Below are 20,967 nucleotides of genomic sequence, written 5' to 3' on the forward strand. Positions count from 1 at the left end.
GGGCCTCAGAAACACCCAAATGGTTTTCATGAGAATTGTTATTCAACCCTGCTTCCACCACTTTCCCCATTCTATACAATGTGAAGTGGATTTTCTGAACCCAAGTGAAGGAATTTACATGTATCCCTATTCCATTTCATTTCATTAGATCTAGACCATCCTCTCATGTGAAGATCTTTTTTCAGTTCATGACTATCCTATTCAGTTTTGCATCATCTGTAAATCTGACTACCCCTTTTATTGATGAATTTAAAGAAGACATGCTTGGTAGGATAGAATTAAGGATTTATCCCTGGGGTACAGCCCTAATAGATGACTTCTCCAGGTTGATGGGATGACTCGCCTTTGGGGTTGGATCTTTCAACCAGTTCCTATTCCACCTCACTTTACCATCATATAATCTCTCCAGAGTATCCAAAAGCATTAAATGAAAGATTGTCAAGTGCCTTGTTGACATCCAGATAGTGCATTTTATGTCTACAGCATTCACATGATCTACCAGTCCAGGTGTCCTGTCAAAAAAGGAAATGAGGTTAGTTTGGCATGACCTGTTCTTAACTAACTCATACAAGCTCTTGTTCATCAACCCTTCATCTTCTTAATGTCCATATTCAATGCCTTTAATCATGTTGTCTAGAATTCGCCAGAAATCAAAGCCAAACTCAACAGTCTATAATCTACAAACTGCCTTCTTTTCTCTTTAAAAATTGGGACTTTGCGGGGCAGCTAGGTGGCACAGTGGGTAGAGCACCGGCCCTGGATTCAGGAGGACCTGAGTTCAAATCCAGCCTCAGACACTTAACACTTACTAGCTGTGTGACTCTGGGCAAGTCATTTAACCCCAATTGCCTCACAAAAAATTATATATATATATTAAAAATTGGGACTTTGTCCTTCTCTACTCCTTTGGGATCTTTCAAAGACCACCACCAGCAGGTTGGCAATCACGTCAGTCAATACCTTCTATGCTCTAGGATGTTGTCCTTCTTAGCCTAGTAACTTGAATTCAAAGAGTGTGGCTAGGAGCACCCTTACCATCTCCCCACTTATCTTCAGTTCCTCTCCCTGTCAGGTATTTTTGTTTTATCCTTCCAAGTCTGAAATGCATTGCCATGGGTAGAAAAAACAGAAATCCAATAAAAGTTGACCCAGCTGAATGGTTCTTAGTTGTCTTTGTCCTCCCTTGTGACTGTCCCATCCCTTCAAAACTACAATCTTGGCCTTTCTTTGGTCTTTCTCTTATTCCTAACATAGTTTTTTTAAAAGCCTTCTGTTCTCAGGGGGTGGCTAGGTGGCACAGTGGATAAAGCACCGGCCCTGGATTCAGGAGTACCTGAGTTCAAATCCAGCCTCAGACACCTGACACTTACTAGCTGTGTGACCCTGGTCACTTAACCCCCATTGCCCTGCCAAAACAAACAAAAAAAAACAAAAACAAAAAGCCTTCTGTTCTCTTTTCTTTTTATTCATTACTGGCTCATTCTGATACCATTCTCTTTTTCTTTTCTTATTTTTTCAGGGCAATGAGGGTTAAGTGACTTGCTCAGGGTCACACAGCTAGTAAGTGTCAAGTGTCTGAGGCCAGATTTGAACTCAGGTCCTCCTGAATCCATGGCTGGTGCTTTATCCACTATGCCACCCACCTGTTCCTTCTGATACCATTCTCATAGAATCATTCTAACATTTTATAACCCTGATGATCTTTCTATACTTGCTTCTACCTTCTATAAATTTTTTTCTTAATCTAAGTTGATGGTTGAGTTCTTTGGGCAACCACATTGCTCCCTGTTCAGTTGACTTGTTTTGTCTATTGCCTTTATAATTCCATTCTTGCAAGCTTCCTGACCCTCCTTGCCAAATAATCTGTTGGAAAGGTCAGCCCACAGAATCCTGCCTTACCATTCCATATGAACCCTTTGAAAAATACTTCTCCCCAGATTCAGTGAACATTACAGATTCTAGCCACCTCTCCTCTCCTCTACCATAGTAGAATAACCACTTCTGTACAAGGTTCCAGTTGTTTCTAATATAGCAACTAGCTCCAAAGTCACAGAACTTCTTGGCCCTTACACTTCCTTTTGAAAGTATTTTGAAATTCTCATTAAGGCAAATGGAAGATTTAGTATATGTTTTGTTTGGCATCTGTTTGTAAGAGAGGAAGCACAGTACAGGAGAAAGAGCTCTGGTTTTGGAGTCAAATGAGCCAAGTTCAAATCCTGCCTCTACCTGTATGACTTTAGAAGAGTCATTTAATCTTCGGGGTCTTCTCCAGTTTCTCCATCCATAAAGTGAAGAAGTTCGACTAGAACAGAGGTTCCTTTTTTTCCTAAATTTTATTTATTTTATTCTGAATTTAAGAAATAAAACATAGGTTTAAAAAAACAAAACAGAGTTTCTTAACCTGGGGTCCATAGATTTTCAAGCTTGGATGGGAAAAAATGCATCTTTAAATAGAATTGGGAGGCAGCTAGGTGGTGCAGTGGATAGAGCACGGGCCCTGGAGTCAGGAGGACCTGAGTTCAAATGCAACCTCAGACACTTGACACTTACTAGCTGTGTGACCCTGGGCAAAGTCACTTAACCCCAATTGCCTCACACACACACAAAAAAAAAAGTAAAAAAAAAATAGGCAAACAAAATAAATAGAATTGGTTTCCTTTATAATCCTATGTATTTAATTTAAGCATTTATCAAGATTCTAAGAAGGTGTCAGGCCTCACTCCTGAAAGAAGGGACACAGAAAAGATAAAGGACCCCAGCACTAAATCTCAGAACCCAATTTCCCCATTATGAAAATCTGCTTCCATGCCAGGTTTGTGACTCATTTCCCCAACTATTCCTCGGGAGGCTTTCTGCAAGTCATTCATTCCTTTTTGTTTGGTTTGGTTTGTTTTGGTTTTGGGTTTTGGGTTTGTTTGTTTTGGGGTTCTTTTTGTTGTTGGGGTTTGGGGGGGACAATGAGGGTTAAGTGACTTGCCCAGGGTCATACAGCTAGTGCCAAGTGTCTGAGGCCGAATTTGAACTCAGGTCCTCCTGAATCCAGGGCCGGTGCTTTATCCGATGTGCCACCTAGCTGCCCCCTCAAGTCCTTCCTTTTGTAGATGAGAAATATGAAAAGAGAAATCGTCTGAGGAAACACATGCTAATGAGTAGGAGTCGCAGGGCTTTAATTCAGGTCAAATTCAGGGATTTTTTCCTCAGGCTCCAGGTGACAAAGGATAAAAGCAAATCCAGGGCTAAAACTCGGGTCCCACAATACCTAAGTTTTCTCTTCTTTGTACAATACCCTTTTAGAATCATACACTTGGGTACCAACGTTTCAGTATAATGAATATAGCAGAGCCATGGGGCAACAGAACCAGGGACAAATTTTTCCTCCTTGGGCCTCAGGGTCCCTGACCCCCAAGAGCAGAGAATTTGAGAATTCCTGGAACTCTGGGAGCTCAGAATTCGAGGCAGGAAGGCTGATGGACCCAATTTTCCTCCCACTGTTCATCTTGTAGCATCTTAGGTGGGGTGCTACTGCCCTCTTGTGGTCCCATTCCAGGTTGTTTAATTACAGTACTAGAACAGAAATGTCACAGCAGGAATGTTTTCTAAGAGTATATGAATGTCAGAGCTACAAGGGCCCTTAAAACAGAATATCAGAGCTGAGAGGGCCCTTAAAACATAGAAAATCAGAGCTGGGAGAGCACTTAGAACATAAAAGAAGCTCCTCTAGGCCAGGGATATCCATATGTTTATACAGTAGGTCATCTCATCAGAAATCTATATGTCTGGGCTGAATTAATTTAATCCTATAATTAATTACACTCAGCTTCAATTACAATTACTAATTGATTCAAGCCTGTCACCACAACACCTGGCATCAGTTATTAGTCGACTTGAGTGTGTAATTAGGTTCTACTTGCCTATTAATTGGATTTTAAATGCTTTTGCTAAAGATCTGAAGCTAATTGCATCTGAGGGTCTAGCAGGCTATATCTGTCCTATGGCTCAGATTTTGGATCCTCTGAGATATAATCCAATGCCTCCCATTATATAGATGAGAAAATGGAAGCTCAGAAAGCAGAATTTCCTTGCTTCAGATCATAGAAGAATCCATTGGCAGAGCCTAAACTAAAGCCTCTTTCTCCAGGTCCACTACACTATAGTTATACCCAGGGCTCAAATTGTCTGGCAAACAGGAGGAATTTGCAGCCATGTGTGACACTGTCCCATGCCACCACCACTACCAGCCTCCTCCCCTTTGCTGCAGACAGCCCTTCTTTCTATCCTACCCCCCCCCCGACTCAATCCAACATTCAACAAACATTTATTAAAGTACTTTTTTTGGAAAAGACATGTTCCTCTATTCCTGAAAGGACAGAGGGCGGGGAAGACAACTGCATTGAAGCAACTGAGTAGGTGTCAATCAATCAACAAACACTTATTAAGGGCCAGTTATGTTCCAGGCATCATTATGAGGCAGTGGGTATATGAATACAATGAATGAAATAACCCCTATTTCAAAGGAACTTACATTCTTTCAGAGGAGATGAAGACATATATAAGTATATAGAGAAATTTTTATATAGTGCTCTAAGTTTTGCAAAGTACTTTACATATATATCATTTGATTCCTGTAAGGTAGGTGCTATTATTATTCCCATTTTACAGATGAGAAAACTGAAGCTGAAAGAGGTTAAGTGACTCATCCAAGGTCACAGAGCATTAGGTAAGATTTTAATTCAGGTGTTCCAAACTCCAAATCCAGAACTCTATCTACATCTCTACCTAGTTGCCATAAAAATGAGATAGTTAGGAAGGATCCAGAAAGACTACATGTGAAATGTGATACTTGAGCTGAGTTCTATTTAAAAAAAAAAAAAGGAGAGCAATTCTATGAGGAATCAGTGTATTCCAGGCATAGAAAATGGTATATGCAAATGCACAAAGGTGGAAAATAGAATGTCCTGTGTGAGGAACAGAGAGATAGCCAGTCTGACTAGGTACAGGAGTACTGAAGCGAGCATGGTATTTAAAACAAGATTGGAAAGGTAAATGTCAAGGAACCAAAAAAAGCAGAATTCTTTTCTGGACCCAAAGAAGAGGTGGGTGCTGGGTGAAGATAATAGGGACCTCGAGAGGGAGTAACTCTGCCCTCCTAACATTCGGGATAGAGGATGGGAACTAGGGGATTCCAGGCTCAGACTAACATGCATATTTGAATTTGGGGATAAGGGCTTTGAAAGAGTTCAGGGAGGGGCAGCTAGGTGGTACAGTGGCTAGAGCACCGGCCTTGAAGTCAGGAGGACCTGAGTGCAAATCCGACATCAGACACTTAACACTTACTAGTTGTGTGACCCTAGGCAAGTCACTTAACCCCAATTGCCTCACCAAAAAAAAAAAAATAGTTCAGGGAAAGGATAGGTAGGATTCCATAGAGTTAAATTTCAGGAAGTCAGATCAAGAGAGGTTGGAAATATTCGAGAATGAATTTCTGAAGCTTTAGGATGAGAAATGAAATGTGTGGGGTGTGTGGAGTTTGGGGGAGGAAGGGTGGGTAGATTATTGAGTATGGAGAGGTATAGAGATGTGAGGAGGATGGGGGGTGGGAGGGATGGAACAAGAGGCTAATAGGACTAGACCATATTATATATGAAGAATAATAATATGAAATAACTCTAAGGTTAAGGCCAGATTGTGAAAGACTTTAAATGCCTAACAAGACTTTATTCTTGATCATGAAGGTAACAGGGAGACTGTAGCTTTTTGAGCAGAGGGAGTATCATTGACAAATCTGTGCTTTAGGAATGACTATCACTCTGGCAATTGTGTGGAGATGAACTGGATCAGGAAGAAACTTGAGGTGGGGAGACCTATTAGAAGGTAACTGCATAGATGCTACTCCTCCATAAAGAAGTAAAGGAATATGGATAGTTCTCAAAAGAATAATTGCAAACTCTTAAAAAACATATGAAAGAATGCTTTAAGTAACTAATAAGAGAAATGTAAAAACAACCTTGAGCTTTCACTTCCCACCTAGAAAATTGGCAAAGATAACCAAAATGGATATAGACGATGTTGGGAGGTTTGTAAAAAGGCAGACACATTTAGGCATCATTAGTGTTGGTTGGTTGGTTGGTTCGTTGGTGGGTGGGTGGGTTCCTTCATTCTTTTTTTTTTTTTAATGTATAAGGTATTTTATTTTTTCCGTTACATGTAAAGATAGTTCTCAACTTTTGTTTATACAAGCTTTACAATTTCAGATTTTTCTCCCTCCCTCCCCTCCCTCCCCCCTCCCCTAGACAGCAGGTAATCTGATATAGGTTATGTCTATATATCTCTATACATATACATATAGATATAGATATATACACACACATATATATACACATAATAACATTAATCCTATTTCTGCATTAATCCTGTTACAAGAGAAAAAATCAGAGCAGTGATGCAAAACCTCAAAATAGAAAAAAAAAAAAAAAACAACAGCACCCAAAACAAAAGAAATAATATGGTTCAATCAGCATCTATACTCCACAGTTCTTTCTTTCTTTTTTTTTTCTTGGATTTGGAGATCCTCTTCTATCATGAGTTCCCTGGAACTCTTCTGTACCATTGCATTGGTGAGAAGAATATAGTCCATCACAGTAGATCAACACTCAATGTTGATGATACTGTGTACAATGTTCTTCTGGTTCTGCTCATCTCACTCATCATCAGCTCACATAAGACCCTCCAGGTTTCTCTGAACTCTTCCTGCTCATCATTTCTTACAGCACAATGGTATATGAATACAATGGAATACTATTGTGCTGTAAGAAATGATGAGCGGGTTCCTTCATTCTTAATTTTTTAATTTAATTTTTTTTTTTTTGTGAGGCAATTGGGGTTAAGTGACTTGCCCAGGGTCACACAGCTAGTAAGTGTCTGAGGTCGGATTTGAACTCAGATCCTCCTGAATCCAGGGCTGGAGTTCTATCCACTGCACCATCTAGCTGCCCCGGTTCCTTCATTCTTGAAGAGGACCAAAATGGCATGACTGTGTTAGAGTCAAGTTACAATGTGTCCAACTGTGGCTGATCAAACCAATATGAGCTTGGAATGCTCTACCACAGGTCGGGCACAAATAGTCCATGATTATTACTGTTGCAGTAAATTGGTTCAACTATTCTGGCAAGCAATTTGGAATTATGCAAATAAAGTTACTAAAATGTCCGTGCCTTTTGACTCATTTATCCTAAGGAGATCATTAGCAAAAAGAATGACTCCATATACACCAAAGTATTTATAGCAGCACTCTCTATGGCAGCAGAGAGCTAGAAACAAAGTAGATGCCCATTGATTGGAGAATAGCTAAACAAATGGTGGTATATAAATGTTAGTGTGCTATAAGAAATGACAAACATAATGAATACAGATAAGCTTGAGAAGATGCCTGTGAATTAATGCAAAGTAAAGTAAGCAGAAACAGGAAAACAATAACTACCGTAATATAAATGGAAAGAATAACCACCACAAATCAATCAAAACAGAATGTTGCAAAGGTACAGAGTTAATTTGATCCCGAATATGAGCTATGAAAGATACCTTCGATATGTTTTGCATGATTGAATATGTATAATCTATAACAAATTGCTTAGGGAGAGAGGAAGTAAAGGTGCAAGAGAGAAAATTTGGAACTCAAAAATTATTTTAAACAAATGTTTAAAATGTTTACATGTAACTGGTGGAAAAATAAAATATATTTTTAAAAGATACCTTCCCTGGGCAGCTAGGTGGCAAAGTGGATAGAGCACTGACCCTGGATTCAGGAAGACCTGAGTTCAAATCCAGCTTCAGACACTTGACATTTACTAGCTATGTGACCCTGGGCAAGTCACTTAACCATCATTGCCCTGCCAAAAAAAAAAAAATACCTTCCCTGCTCCTTTACGGAGACTGGGGTAAAGAAGGGAGGCCTACAAGTATAGAACATTGTATATAATATCAGGTTTTCCCTATATGTTGATTTTTTTGTCTGTCTTTCCTCTTTAAAAAAAAAATGTCTTTGTTATAAGGAGTGGCTCTCTAGGACAGGAAGGGGATAGAATAATGGAGGGAAAGGAATACAAGGGGAAATGTTGGCAATGTAAAACAAAATACATCATTGGAAAAAATGGAAAGGAAGGGAGGAATGTGGGAAATGCCGTGCAGGTAGAATAAATCAAACTTGGCAAACGATTGGACACAGAGAGTGAGAACAGAGAGAAAGATTCTCAGCCAAGGAACCAGAGTGAGTAGGCATATTGTAGTGCCCCTGTCATAGAGCATCACCTTCCCATTTGAGATCCCAGAGACTATGCTTCCCCTCCCTTGGGGATGAACCATTCAATCTTCAGAATTCAAGACTGAATCATATCTGTCCTAATAGGTGAATGAGTACAAACTCATGTAACTTACTATATCTAGACCACGAGGACAATCAATCTAATCACATCTCATCCAATCAATCACCAGGAAACCTAGAACTGCCTGACCTCTTGCTATCTGCCCATCCCTCTTGGTCACCTACCACCCCCCTCATTTTCCACCTCTTTCTCTCACAATGGTCATTAAACCAATGCCACCATTACTAGTAGAATGTTTGTGACACAATCTACACATTTTAGCTCTTGCCATCCCTGTAGATTCCAAGACCAATATTTCCTTCCTGGGATACCACTCCACTTCGTGCATTGTCTCCTCCTGTTAGAATGGAAGCTGCTAGGGGCAGTTAGGTGGCGCAGTAGATAGAGCACTGGCCCTGGAGTCAGGAGTACCTGAGTTCAAATCCAGCCTCAGACACTTAACACTTACTAGCTATATGACCCTGGGCAAGTCACTTAACCCCAATTGCCTCACTTTAAAAAAAAAAAAAAAAGGAATGTGATGATGGAGACCAAGGCCTCGGATGGTAGAGAAGCCCATGGAATAACTGCCTATTCCCAAATGGGGTGGGGGAAGGGGTGAATGGTCACAATGGGAGGGAGGGGGAAGAGCACGTTCTTCCCCCATGCTAATAGTAGGTTAGATTCTTTTCATCAGTCAGCACCCCTTGTTCTCCAGAGTCTGAAAGGGGTCATTTGTACATTGTTCATTTCCAGCCTGGCTAATTAAGGGGATTGGTAGCAGCTGTGTGGCATTGGCTGGGCCCCAAGGACCAGCTCATGGGCTCATCTTGTGCCCATCCTGCCCAGGACAATGAAAATCCCATTTGTCAGTAATTATAAACCAGCCTCCCAACTCAATGCGTGATCATGGACAAGTCACTTCCCTTGTTCAAGCCTCAGTTTTCCCATCTGTAAAATGAGAGGAATGAACTAGACTATCCGTAGCAATGGTTCTTCTCCTGGGGTCCATGAATTTGGAGGGGATAGATAGATGATTTTGAGAGAGAGAGAGAGAGAGAGAGAGGGAGAGAAACTATTTTCAGTGTAATTGGTTTTCTTTGTAATCCTATGTGTTTTATTTTACTCATTTAAAGCCATTATTCTAAAACTTCTGAACACTTTACCAGACTGCCAAAGGGGTCCAGGACAACAAAAGGCTAAGAACTAAGAACTCCAGCTCTTTAGATTCTGATAACAGCTCTGACATTCTATCGCCTAAGGGTCTCATCTGTAAAAGTAAAGATTTGGATAATCCCCTTCCGGGTCTAAAATTCTATGATTATCATCTCAGCTCTACTCATGGCAACCTGTGTGACATTGAGCCTTTTCTCTCCCTCTCTCTGTGCCTCTGAAGCTCTGGCATTCTAAAGTCCAGTAGCTCTTAGACTTGGACCTAGGTGCTAAAGGCCATGGAGCAGAAAAGGGGGGAAATGGAAAGCATTGGCAAAACACAGAGTCTAGTTCACTATTGAACTATTGGTGCTATTGAAAAAAGAAACAATAGAAGCAAAAGATAAATCTTGTTGACCACATCCTAATGCTCCCTGTCTTTCCATCTCCCCAAGTGGGCTGGAGGAGGCTCTCAGAGCCTGGGCAGCAGACCAGCATAGGGTAGGGGAAAGGGGGTGAGGAGAAATGGAAGGGAGGAGAATGGGAAGTGAAGACAGCTCCATTTTCTCTAGAGCTATGGAATTCCCACTGGGAAATGGCTCCTAAAGAGACAGTGGACATGTTTCTAGTAGATTTACATCCGAGTGCAACCTTTCCCTCCCCTTGACTCTCTTCCAAAAAAGACCCTTGGGGGGGGGGGGGCAGCTAGGTGGCACAGTGGATAAAGCACTGGCCCTGGATTCAGGAGGGCCTGAGTTCAAATCCAACCTCAGACACTTGACACTTACTAGCTGTGTGACCCTGGGCAAGTCACTTAACCCCCATTGTCCTGCAAAAAAACAAACAAAACTGAAAAAAGACCCTTGGCATTGAAATAGAGGAACAGAGGAATAGAGGAAAAGCTCTTTCCTCAGTAGACCTATATCTTGAATCTCCCTTTCTGAAATTAGGAGGCAATAATTTTTGGGGGGGGGGGATCCCCACTTGAGAAGTAAGTGCTTTGGGCAGCCAAGGGTCAGAGGAGATTAATAATGACTGCTAAAAGCTCCAAGGTCTATGGTACTTTACATTTGCACAGTGACCCTCCATCCATTAGTTTTCATTGGATCTTCCCAACAGCCCTGAAGGGGAGATACAGCAACAATGATTCCCCTAAACCGAAGTGACTTGTCCCCACTCACATTGCTAGTAAATTCAATGTCCTTCCTAATGTCCCCTTCCAACACACTTGTGGCTACTGGGGGGAAGAGGGATTCAATTTATTCTGCTTAGCTGCCGACTAGGGCCATTTGGGGAAGGAGGGGTGCAGAAGTGGACAAGAAGAAATTATAAGGAGGCAAATGTTAATGTTGGCTAAAAATAAGGAAGAATTTCCTGACACTTAGAGATTTCTCCAAATGGACCTGTTAGAGGGGAGATTGGAGATGAAGTGACCGGAAACAGAGTGATCAGTTAGATGGCTACTACATTAATCCCAAACCTGAATGAGGATGCTTGTGCCAAGCAGAGGAGACAGATGCAAGAAACATTTTTTTGCAGGGGTAGAATCAAGGAGACTTAGCAGATGATTGGATGTGAGGGGGTGAAGATGAAGGAAAATTTTAGGATGACTGAAATTCTCAGCCTGGGTGACTGGGAGGGAGGTGATGTCATCTGAAACAGGGAATTGGGGAGGAGGGGCAGATTTGACAGAAGTGGGAGAGGAGTGCTGTCGAATTCAATTTAGGACATCTTGAGGAATCATGAATGCTGGATCCAGAGACTGAGGAACTGAGTTTGAATATCAGCTGTTGCACTTACTACCTACATACAACTGGTCAAGTTACTTAATCACTCTAGATTTCATTTTCCTCGCATGTAAAATGAGAAGGCAGGCCTAACTGACCTCTCAGGTTGATTTCAGCTCTAAATCTATGATTCTAATCCAAACAAAGTGTGAGGTGGTGCTTTCAAGAGAGGTTTGGCAGGAAATTAGAAACCCAAGGCAGGGGCAGCTAGGTGGCGCAATGGATAGAGCACCAGCCCTGGAGTCAGGAGGACCTGAGTTCAAATTCGGCCTCAGACACTTAACACTTACTAGCTGTGTGACCCTGGGCAAGTCACTTAACCCCAATTGCCTCACTAAAAATAAAAATAAAGAAATAAAGAAATCCAAGGCAGAAACTTTTTAAAACAAAAGATCAAGGAATCATCTACCCAATAGAGAGGAGCTGAAGTCATGGGCATGGATAGGATTGCCAAGGAAGAGAGGATTACTGACCCTTATGGGGCATCTGAACTTGGAAAGCCAAATGAAAATGAGGAAAATTGAAGGAATCAATTCAGTGGATGGGTAGGAGAGCTAGTGGCCACAGGCAAGGTCCCAACACCCTTCCCAGTGGGCTTCTTCAGAAGGAAGCCAACTTCAGCAGGTGCAGCAAGAAACATCACCTTTCCAAGATGTTGCCACTTAATCATCCTACCTATCCCAGCCTCCCTCTGAATTTAGGCTAGAGGAATTGGGGGGGGGGGGGGCAGGGAATGATGGAAATTGAGAGAGTTGAAAGCAATTGTTTGCTACTGCCTCCCTTCCCCTCCCCTCACTTTGTTCCCAAAAGTTCCACTCTCTCTGGGGGAACAAAAGGAAGGGAGGAGCAGGCCGACGGGAGACAGTACCATCTCGCCAGCTCTTCCCCCAGCCAATTTGGGAATCATTTCCCTGCTTAAGTGGTAATTAAAGCACTTGCAGGGAACCATGGAGTGGAGTGGAGGAAGGGACGGGTCTAATGGTGCTTGAAAAGCATTGACCTGGGAGTCGGTCAAGGAGCATTTATTAAGCACCTACTATGTGCCAAATACTGTGTCAAGTGCTGACAATGAGAAGGAAGGCAAAAAAAAAGAAAAACAGAGCCTGCCTTCAAAGGGTTCATATTCTAATTCTCAATGTGCAAACAACTATGAATGTGCAAGATACATATTGGGTAAACTGGAGGGAAGCTCAGAGGGAAGGCAAGGGCATTAAGAGCATTCGGGGACAAGAAAATACTTCTTGCAGAATGTAGGGTTTTAGCTAAGACTTGAAGGCATTGAGGGAAACCAGAAGACAGAAGTGAGCATTCCCAGTATGGGGAGCAGCTTGTGCAGAGGCACAATCAGGGGTCAGAATACCTTGATCCCTGTTCCTGCTAACTCACTGTGAGACCCTGGAGGAGTCAATTCCGTCTGTTTCCTCTTCCACCCCACTGGTGGATGTGACCCTGACCATCCCCAATGTCATCTATCCCTCATCCCCCAAGTAAGTCTAATCAACCTCAGCCTGTGGCCCCAGCATGGATCCTGACACTGATCTCTATTTCCACATCTGTCCTGGCTGATGTTCTATAACTCTGGAACCCACTGACTCCAGACCTCCTGCAGTTACAGAGTAATGATTAAGTTTTAGTGGTGGCAAAGGGACACGTGCTTGAGGACCCATGGAGAGAAAGGTGGGATCCCACGTGGGAACTGTGGGGGAGGCAGAGGCGGGAGCTCCTAGGGAGCAGGAGACAATGAAGCCTCTCAGCACACGTCACCAGTCCTAGAAATAACTACAGGTGGGGGCTGTTACTCAACCTACGCTGGGGAGAGGGAGGCTGGGAGTGGGGATGGGGAGGGGGCTGGGAATTCCACTCCTGACTCTGCTCCCCCAGGGACAAAGGAGATCCCATTAAAAAGCCCTTTCCGGGGGCAGCTAGGTATCAAAGTGGATAAAGCACCGGCCCTGGATTCAGGAGTACCTGAGTTCAAATCCAGCCTCAGACACTTTACACGTACTAGCTGTGTGACCCTGGGCAAGTCACATAAGCCCCATTGCCCCATAGCAAAAAAAAAAAAAAAAAAAAACTCTTTCCACTGTGTCTGGGCCCCTATCCCTGCCTGAGCCCTTCTGCCCCACCAGTTCCACAAGAACAGAAGAAGCTCAAATCCTGCCTCTGATGCCCATTACTGTGTGACCTTGGGCAAGTCACTGAACTTCTAGGGACCTCTATTTCCTCCTCTGTAAAATGAGAGAGCTAGAGTAGATGGCCTTTGAGATCCCTTTCAACCCTAGAGATCCTATGATTTCTTCAGTACATGGTAGAGAGGTGGGTCAGCTTACCTGGGGAGTTGAAAAGGCCAACATCACCCACCTCCACTTTACAGGACATCTCTCCAAGCTCCTGTCTTGGAGTGTTAAGGCCAGGCCTATCAGCTCATCTCTGAAAGACCAGCTCTTACATTTACCTCAGACCCAAGCTCTACATCTCTACACCTTTACCCCAGACAGTTGGGTGGTACCTGGAGTCAGGAAGACCTGAGTTCAAATCCTTCCTCAGGCATTTAGCTGTGTGACCCTGGGCAAATGACTTAACTTCTCTCAGTCTGTTTCCCCATCTGTAAAAGGGGAATAAACATAGCACCTACTTTACAGAGTTGTTGTGAGAATCAAATGACATAATATACGTGAAGAGCTTTTGAAAATCTGAAAACACTGTATAAGTTGTTATCATTATCATCACCATCGTTTATTCCCGAAAGCTAAGCAGCCCAGTGTGTGGAAGGGCTTTCAAGCTTTTCTGGAAAAGAAAAACAAGGAAGCAGGTCTCAGGACCACTCTCCCTTCTGATTCGTGATCCTCAAAACAGCCATGTGTAGACAATCGTGCTCATTTAACAAATGAGGTGACTGAGGCTCAGCTAACGGGTATCAAGAGGAGCAAGACTTGATCTCAGGTTTTCTGACTCTCCTTTATAGAACTTTCCAAAGTGCTCCAAAGAGGTGGCAGCAAGGATATGGATGGACATGAGTTCTAGAGCACATGGGTCCCAGGTCATAGTCATCAGGACCTCCCCACCTGGACAGCTCCCCACATGCCCAGTATCCATAGGAAATGGGGAGGAAGGCATCTGGTCAGCAATTCTACTAAGACTCCTCTGCCACTTCTCCCCCACCTCCTGGGTTTTGTCCCTGCTTCTTTCTCAAAACAGCATCTATTTAGTTTATAGGATCACGGAGTGTTAAAACAGCAAGGGAACTTGGAAATCATAAGCTGATCCTCTCATTATCCAGAGTAGGAAACTAAGACCTAAATTGAGAAAGGAACTAGCTGAAGTTGAATTGATTGTCTGGGTCATCTTTGCATCCTCCAGTATGTCAGTCAATCAGCAAACATTTATTAAGTGCTATGTTCCAGGCACTGTGTTCCCCAAGCAGGCAACTCAAAGAAAAAGTAGATATCACCTAGACAGAAGGTTAAAAGCGGGGGAGGGGGAGCCAGGAGTCCAGGCTCCCTGTTGCTATGTGCCTGGGATACTCCTTGTTGGAGGGAAAGGGAGAAGAGGGGGAGATGCTGTGGGAAAGAAAGGTTCCTAATTAAAAGCTGAGAAATTGTCAATCCCACGTTCAGTCTCTGGTTCATCAAGGGAAAGGGAGAGCTCAAAGAAATAACTTCTCTGCCTTTGTCAGCTTCCACCTCCCTCACTACAGTTGACTGGGGCGATATGGCAGGCATCTGGATCAGGGTCCCCTTCTCTTGCCATTCCTTCCCTACTCTTAAAACCCGGTTTCTAAACTCACCCTCCATTCAACAGGCTACACGACTTCCACCCGCTGCAAGACCTCTGAATTTGTCTGTCTGTGATGGAATAAGGCTTGGGAGAGTGACCAGCAACTCTAGGGACAGGGCTAGGAGGCCCTGAGGGAGAGCTCTTAAGAATCACTATTCCAAGGGCTCTAACCGTGTATCCTAGGGGAAATTGTGGCCTAGCGAGACCCAAGTCTGGCTACCAATACCACCCCCCATCCTGTCACCAGGGGTGAATTGGAGGCCCCAGGGAGATCAGGAAGTTGTCAGGGATAGGCTCCCTCACTCCCCTACTAGGAAACACCATGGGGCTGGAACCTGAGAGGAGCGAGCCCTCACTGAGGGAAGAGGGACATGCTTACATGAGACAGCGGCAATAGCAGTTTCCCAGGAAACGGGTGAGAATGCTGGGAAGGAGGGAGCTGAGGGAGAAGAGGAGGAGGGACCCCCAAGTCACAGCCGACCAAAAAGCACTGGGTAGAAGGGAAAGGGGGGAGGTCAGTCTCCAGGGAAAAAACCAGAATCCCCTCTGGGGAAGGGTGGGGGCTAGTAAGTGGGCAGAGGAGCAGCTGAAAGAGGAAACTAGGACAGTCACTGGGGGACAGTTATGAAAGGGGGAGAGTTCGATGCCCCCACAGTGGCCAGACCAGAGCAGTGGGAGGGAGCTCCAGCCCAGAGCCCCCATCAGGGGACGGTCCAGAGCATCTCTTCATTCTCCCTGAGGGAAGCTGTCGAAATAAGCATCACCGCCTTCTCCACCCCCACCCCCCACTCCCTTATGTCAACCAGGGGCAGAGGCTGAGAACGAGGATGAGGCAACTCTCTTCCTCTAATTCCACAATCTCCTTAATTCCCACCTAGCCTTGTGCAAAGGAGCTCCTAGCAGGGATCAACTGGGCACTGGGCCCCCAGGTAGACCACCCCTTACCTCTCCAGGAACCAGGAGTTCAACTGTCCCCACGTACCCCAAGGGATGGTCGAGGTCCGTGGGCCCTATGCCTCTTCTTGACAGGACTCTTTCTGATCGCTGCCCCCACCCCCACCCCCCGGCCCGGGCATTGGAAAACCCCTCAACCTTTCCAGGGTAGGAGCCGGAGAAGTTTCCGCGGCGTTCAAGGCCCTGCCGGCTCCGCGTCCAGCCGGGGGCTGGGCACCGACAGCCTGCGCTTGCCCCCTGCCCTCATCCATCCCTTCCCGCGGCCACCACTCACCTGAGGAACCTGGGGAGCTCGGACTGCCGCCCCTCGGAGGCTGCGGGGCCACTCATGCTGGGGGGTCGGGACGAAGACAAGGTGCGCTCTGCCTGGGCCGCCGGAGCAGTGTGCGCGGCCCCGAAGCAGCCGCCACCTCCTTTTATCCTCCCTCCCGCCCCTCCCTCCTCTTTCTCGGGGCGCGGGGAACGGCGCCCCCCGCGACGCGTTACTCCGGGCTCGACGGGGCGGGTGGCCCAGCCAGTCAGGAGACAGCCGCCGCTTCGGGGAGCCTGGCGATTGGCTGGGGGGGAAGGAGCGAAACCCCTGCTCCCAATCGCTAAGCCCGGAGCCCCTTAACCCTTTCCCGGCGCCAGCGGTGGCAGCCTTGTGAATGGGAGATGCTCTAGCTAGGCTGGGGCTGCTGGGCCAAGCTCTATCCAGCCCGAAAGGATGAGAAGGTACCCTAGTGTGCGGCATCCCAGGCAGGCCTGCTCCTCCCCCCATATCGGCCCACCCCCAACCCCCCACCCGCAAAAAAACCCTAGCTCCCAATCCTATCGTTGCAGGCAGGGCAGAAGGGTGGTCACAGGAGTCCACGTCGTGTGGCTTTCGCGACCCCTTCGGGACCCTGGACTCCTCTGAGGGGGAGTCTAACCAGAAGCCTGCAGGAGAGACCTTTGCCTCTGAACCTCCCCGACATGCCCCCTTCTCCCACCCCACCCCCGCCCCCAGTCCTACGGTAAAGCCCAACTCTCCCGCCTGCTCTCTTCACAATCCACTTTTCACCGGATGGAATGAGCTTTTACCACCTTCTGTCTACAGGGCTGAACTAAGCAGGGGTATCTGGTCAGGTCAGGGACAAATCAGAAATCTCCAACAACTTATCACGATAGCATTTTAGGGAATACAAAGCATTTCCCGTAGATAATGGCGTTTCACTTTATGAAACCAAGGCTTGGAGAGGTTAGGGAGACCTGCCCAAGGTTCTGTGGCTACTTTGTGGCAGAATCCAGACCTCGGCTTCACGCATGAAAACCAAAGTATTAAAAGCTTAGTAGGTGCCAAGCACCGGGCTAAGCTGAGTAAACAAATACAAAAGCAATGATGGTATCTGCCTTCAAGAAGCTTACACTCTAATTCCCGCCAACACACAAAGGGGAATGGTGCCAGTGAGGGGCACTTTGACCCAGAAAGTTACATGGATGAGGAAGGAGAGGGTGCTCACATGGGCATCAAGGAGCTATCAAGATAGTCAAGATGGCACATGTAAGAAGTGAAGCCTGGCAGCTGAGATCTTCCTGAAATACTGGGCTAGTCCCCAGCCAGGGTAGCAAGCCCCAACCTGAGCCTTTGGGCCATCCTCACCTCACCCTTATTCCCATAACCAGGGATTCAGGTCCCTCTCCCCACCCCCAGCCCTTTCTAACCATTGGCAGCATTGACTGTCAGCCCCACACAACTGGGCCCTGGAAGGCACTCACTTCAGATTTTTTTTAAGCAGGCAACTGCTCCAAGCATGAGACTTGTCCATAGGAGAGCTCACCAAGGACAGAGAGTACATTTTCCCAGCTGCACCCTGGGAGTTCGGAGAAAGGTGAAGGGATTAATGGAAGTAATCCTGGGTGAGTGGCACCCTTTTGCTACCCATGCTGGGTTACAGAGTGAAAACACTTTGGGATATGGCCTTGGAGCTAACACTAGGTATGTGATCCTGAGCAAGTCACTCAACCATTGTGGGCCTCAGTTTCCTTATCTCCAAAATGGGGATAATAATCTTTACTTATTTTTATTTCGCAGTGGTGTTGTAAGAAAAGTGCTTTGGCAAACATAAAAAGGCCACTAGGGAAAAAAAAGGCCACTGGAAATATGAATTGTTTTATCCTTATGATAGGTCCTGGGACGAACATTTCCATGTTTTAAAGTTTACGAAGTACTTTCCCCACAATCCTATGAGGTATGGATTAATGACCCACATTTTGCAGATAATCATTTCTGACTTTAATGTAGCATCATGAGGCTCACAAAATGGTTTACATTCATTATCTCATTTGATCTTCACAGAAAACCAGTGAGGTAGATACTCTCTCCATTTACAAGAGTAGATAGCTAAAGCTCAAAGAGATTACACAGCCAGCCACATGATTAGAAAATTAGTAAAAGGGGGCAGCTAGGTGGCACACTGGATAGAGTACCAGCCCTGGAGTCAGGAGGACCTGAGTTCAAATCCAGCCTCAGACACTTGACCCTTACTATCTCTGTGACCCTGGGCAAGTCACTTAACCCTCATTGCCCTGCAAAAATTTAAAAAAAAAAGATCCTAATAGCAAAAGGGCCTTTAAGAGATTATCTGGGCCTGCCTCCTACCTCCATCCATTTTACAGATGAGATACCTGAAGACCAGAGATGTAATATGATCACCTGAGGTCTCACAAGTCATAGCAGCCAAGCCAGGACTGGAACCAGCCTTTTTGAGCTAAAAGGAACAAGATCATCTAGCCCAAAGCCTAATTTTACACGAAGAAACTGAGGCCCAGAGAGAAATGATGGCTCGAGGCCACAATCCAATTAGTACCAGACCTAGAACTAAAACCAGTCTTCTGACTTCCAAGTTCACCCAGCAAAATCACTGCATTCATAACCACGTTATCTCAGGGGTTGGAAGGAAACAGCTCTCTTCTCCCATTCTCGGCCAAACACCTTAAGAAAACCATCTATACTCACTGCTCTCCTCTCATTCACTCAACCCCTTGTGATCATTATCATTAATACCTTATCGTTATGAGAACATTGTCTCAGTGCTCCAGCTTGCAAGCTTCTCCTCAGACAATAAATGCAGTTATAATCTTTGTTTAAAAAAAAAATACCTCGACATTAAACTGAAACTTTTCTCTCCGAAATCGCTAATTGTCTCAATTGTCAGAGTTAATGGTCTTTTCTCAGTCCTAATCCTTCTCCACCTATCTGCTGCATATGACAGTTTACCACCCTCTCTTCCTGTAGGCTCTTCTCTTTTTGGGTTTTCCTGACATGTGGCCCATCAGTTCAGACTACTGAGATCATTTTGAATCCTAACATATTAGGTCTCTTTCCTGGCATCTGTAAATTTGTTAAACATTCCTTCTATGGTTTCATTCAATCATTGATTGAAAAAAAAATGTTGAATGGGACAAAGGCAAGGGCCTGAAACATTTAATACTAGAGTCCTTCTAAGTTTACAGCTACACTGACACTGGTTGTTCAACCAATCCCAAATCTGCCATTATCTAACCCATATTCCTGGTGGGGGGTTTTTGTTTTTATTTGGGGCAATGAGGGTTATGAGACTTGCCCAAGGTCACACAGATACTAAGTATCAAGTATCTGAGGCCACATTTGAACTCAGGTCTTTCTGAATCCAGGGCTGGTGCTTTATCCACTACTCCACCTAGCTGCCCCCTAACCCATACTTCTTTATCTCATCCATAAGACTGTCTTTGTCAAATGCTTTGCCAAAATTCAGAGATGGGATTGGAGGCCCACAAAACCAAGATAGCAGGAAGCAGTGCAGAGAACTCCCCTCCACAAATTCCTCCAAACTAGTTTGGATCTAGAAAATGCACCAAACCAAATCCTGATGGGAATATATATTTTTTTAAGTCACAGCAAGTCATTTGTCCAGCCCAGCTAAACATAGAGACAAACAGGGAGGTCTGTGAACATTGGGAATAGGATTTAGCCAGGAGCACTCCTGCACCAAGAGACAGAAGGTCCATACCAGAGCACCACCAGAACCATCCTGGGTCACCTCTACAGGGGTCAAGTGCTACTTGGAAGCTTTGTTATACACTATCCTGTTCTGGGTCATAAATCCAGGGTGGATAGAAAAGGTGATCTGTGCAGGAGAGGGGCAGGAGGAAGGGAAGGTAGTGTACAGAGACAGCAGCAAGTTCAGAAGCCAGCAGCAACAGAAGTGGTATGGCTCAGTTTGCTGAGGAAAAATCAAGGCAGGAATCCCAGAGCAAAGGAGAGCCTGCAACCCTGTCCCTTTTAACCAAGAGAGCTTTCCAGCCAGCTGATAGAGACTGAGTCTATCACCATTCTGAACTCTCATTCACAATAAAGCCCAGGTCCAGGAATTTGCAAAACTCAGACCAGAGGGAAGCAATTAGATTTTACACTAAAACAGACCACTCCAGGAGGGAGGGAGGGAGGGAGGGAGGGAGGGAGGGAGGGAGGAAGGGAGGAAGGGAGGAAGGGAGGAAGGGAGGAAGGGAGGAAGGGAGGAAGGAAGGAAGGAAGGAAGGAAGGAAGGAAGGAAGGAAGGAAGGAAGGAAGGAAGGAAGGAAGGAAGGAAGGAAGGAAGGAAGGAAGGAAGGAAGGAAGGAAGGAAGGAAGGAAGGAAGGAAGGAAGGAATCCCACCATAAAGAGCTACTATGGTAAGAGAAAAGCTCAAGACACAAACCCTGAAGAAGAAAATTACTCTAAAACATCTACAAGCAGTCTCAAATAAAAACACAGCTTGGGCACCAACTCAACTAGAACTGCTGGGATAAATGAAGCAAGAGTTTTAAAAGAATTTAAAATGTTTTTATAAATGAAATGAGAGCACTTGAGGAAAAAATTGGAAAATAAATGAGTTATAAAAAAAAAGGATTGGAAAGAGAGTTAACAGCTTGGCACAAATGTTATCGAAGGGAAAAAAAA

General features: G+C 44.9%; 1 protein-coding gene across 1 annotated transcript in view; it reads right to left on the bottom strand.

Annotated features, from left to right (window-relative positions):
* The window catches only part of YJEFN3 (YjeF N-terminal domain containing 3), a 34,870-nt gene extending 18,370 nt beyond the window's left edge, over positions 1-16,500 (bottom strand). Inside the window, exon 1 of the mRNA XM_043975679.1 lies at positions 16,302-16,500. Coding sequence (XP_043831614.1) covers positions 16,302-16,357 — 56 coding nt within the window. The 5' untranslated portion in view covers positions 16,358-16,500. The remainder of the gene's footprint in view (positions 1-16,301) is intronic.
* Between the last annotated feature and the right edge of the window lie 4,467 nt (positions 16,501-20,967).

This window comes from Dromiciops gliroides, chromosome 1 (genome assembly GCF_019393635.1).
Source record: "Dromiciops gliroides isolate mDroGli1 chromosome 1, mDroGli1.pri, whole genome shotgun sequence".
NCBI classification, from domain to species: domain Eukaryota; kingdom Metazoa; phylum Chordata; class Mammalia; order Microbiotheria; family Microbiotheriidae; genus Dromiciops; species Dromiciops gliroides.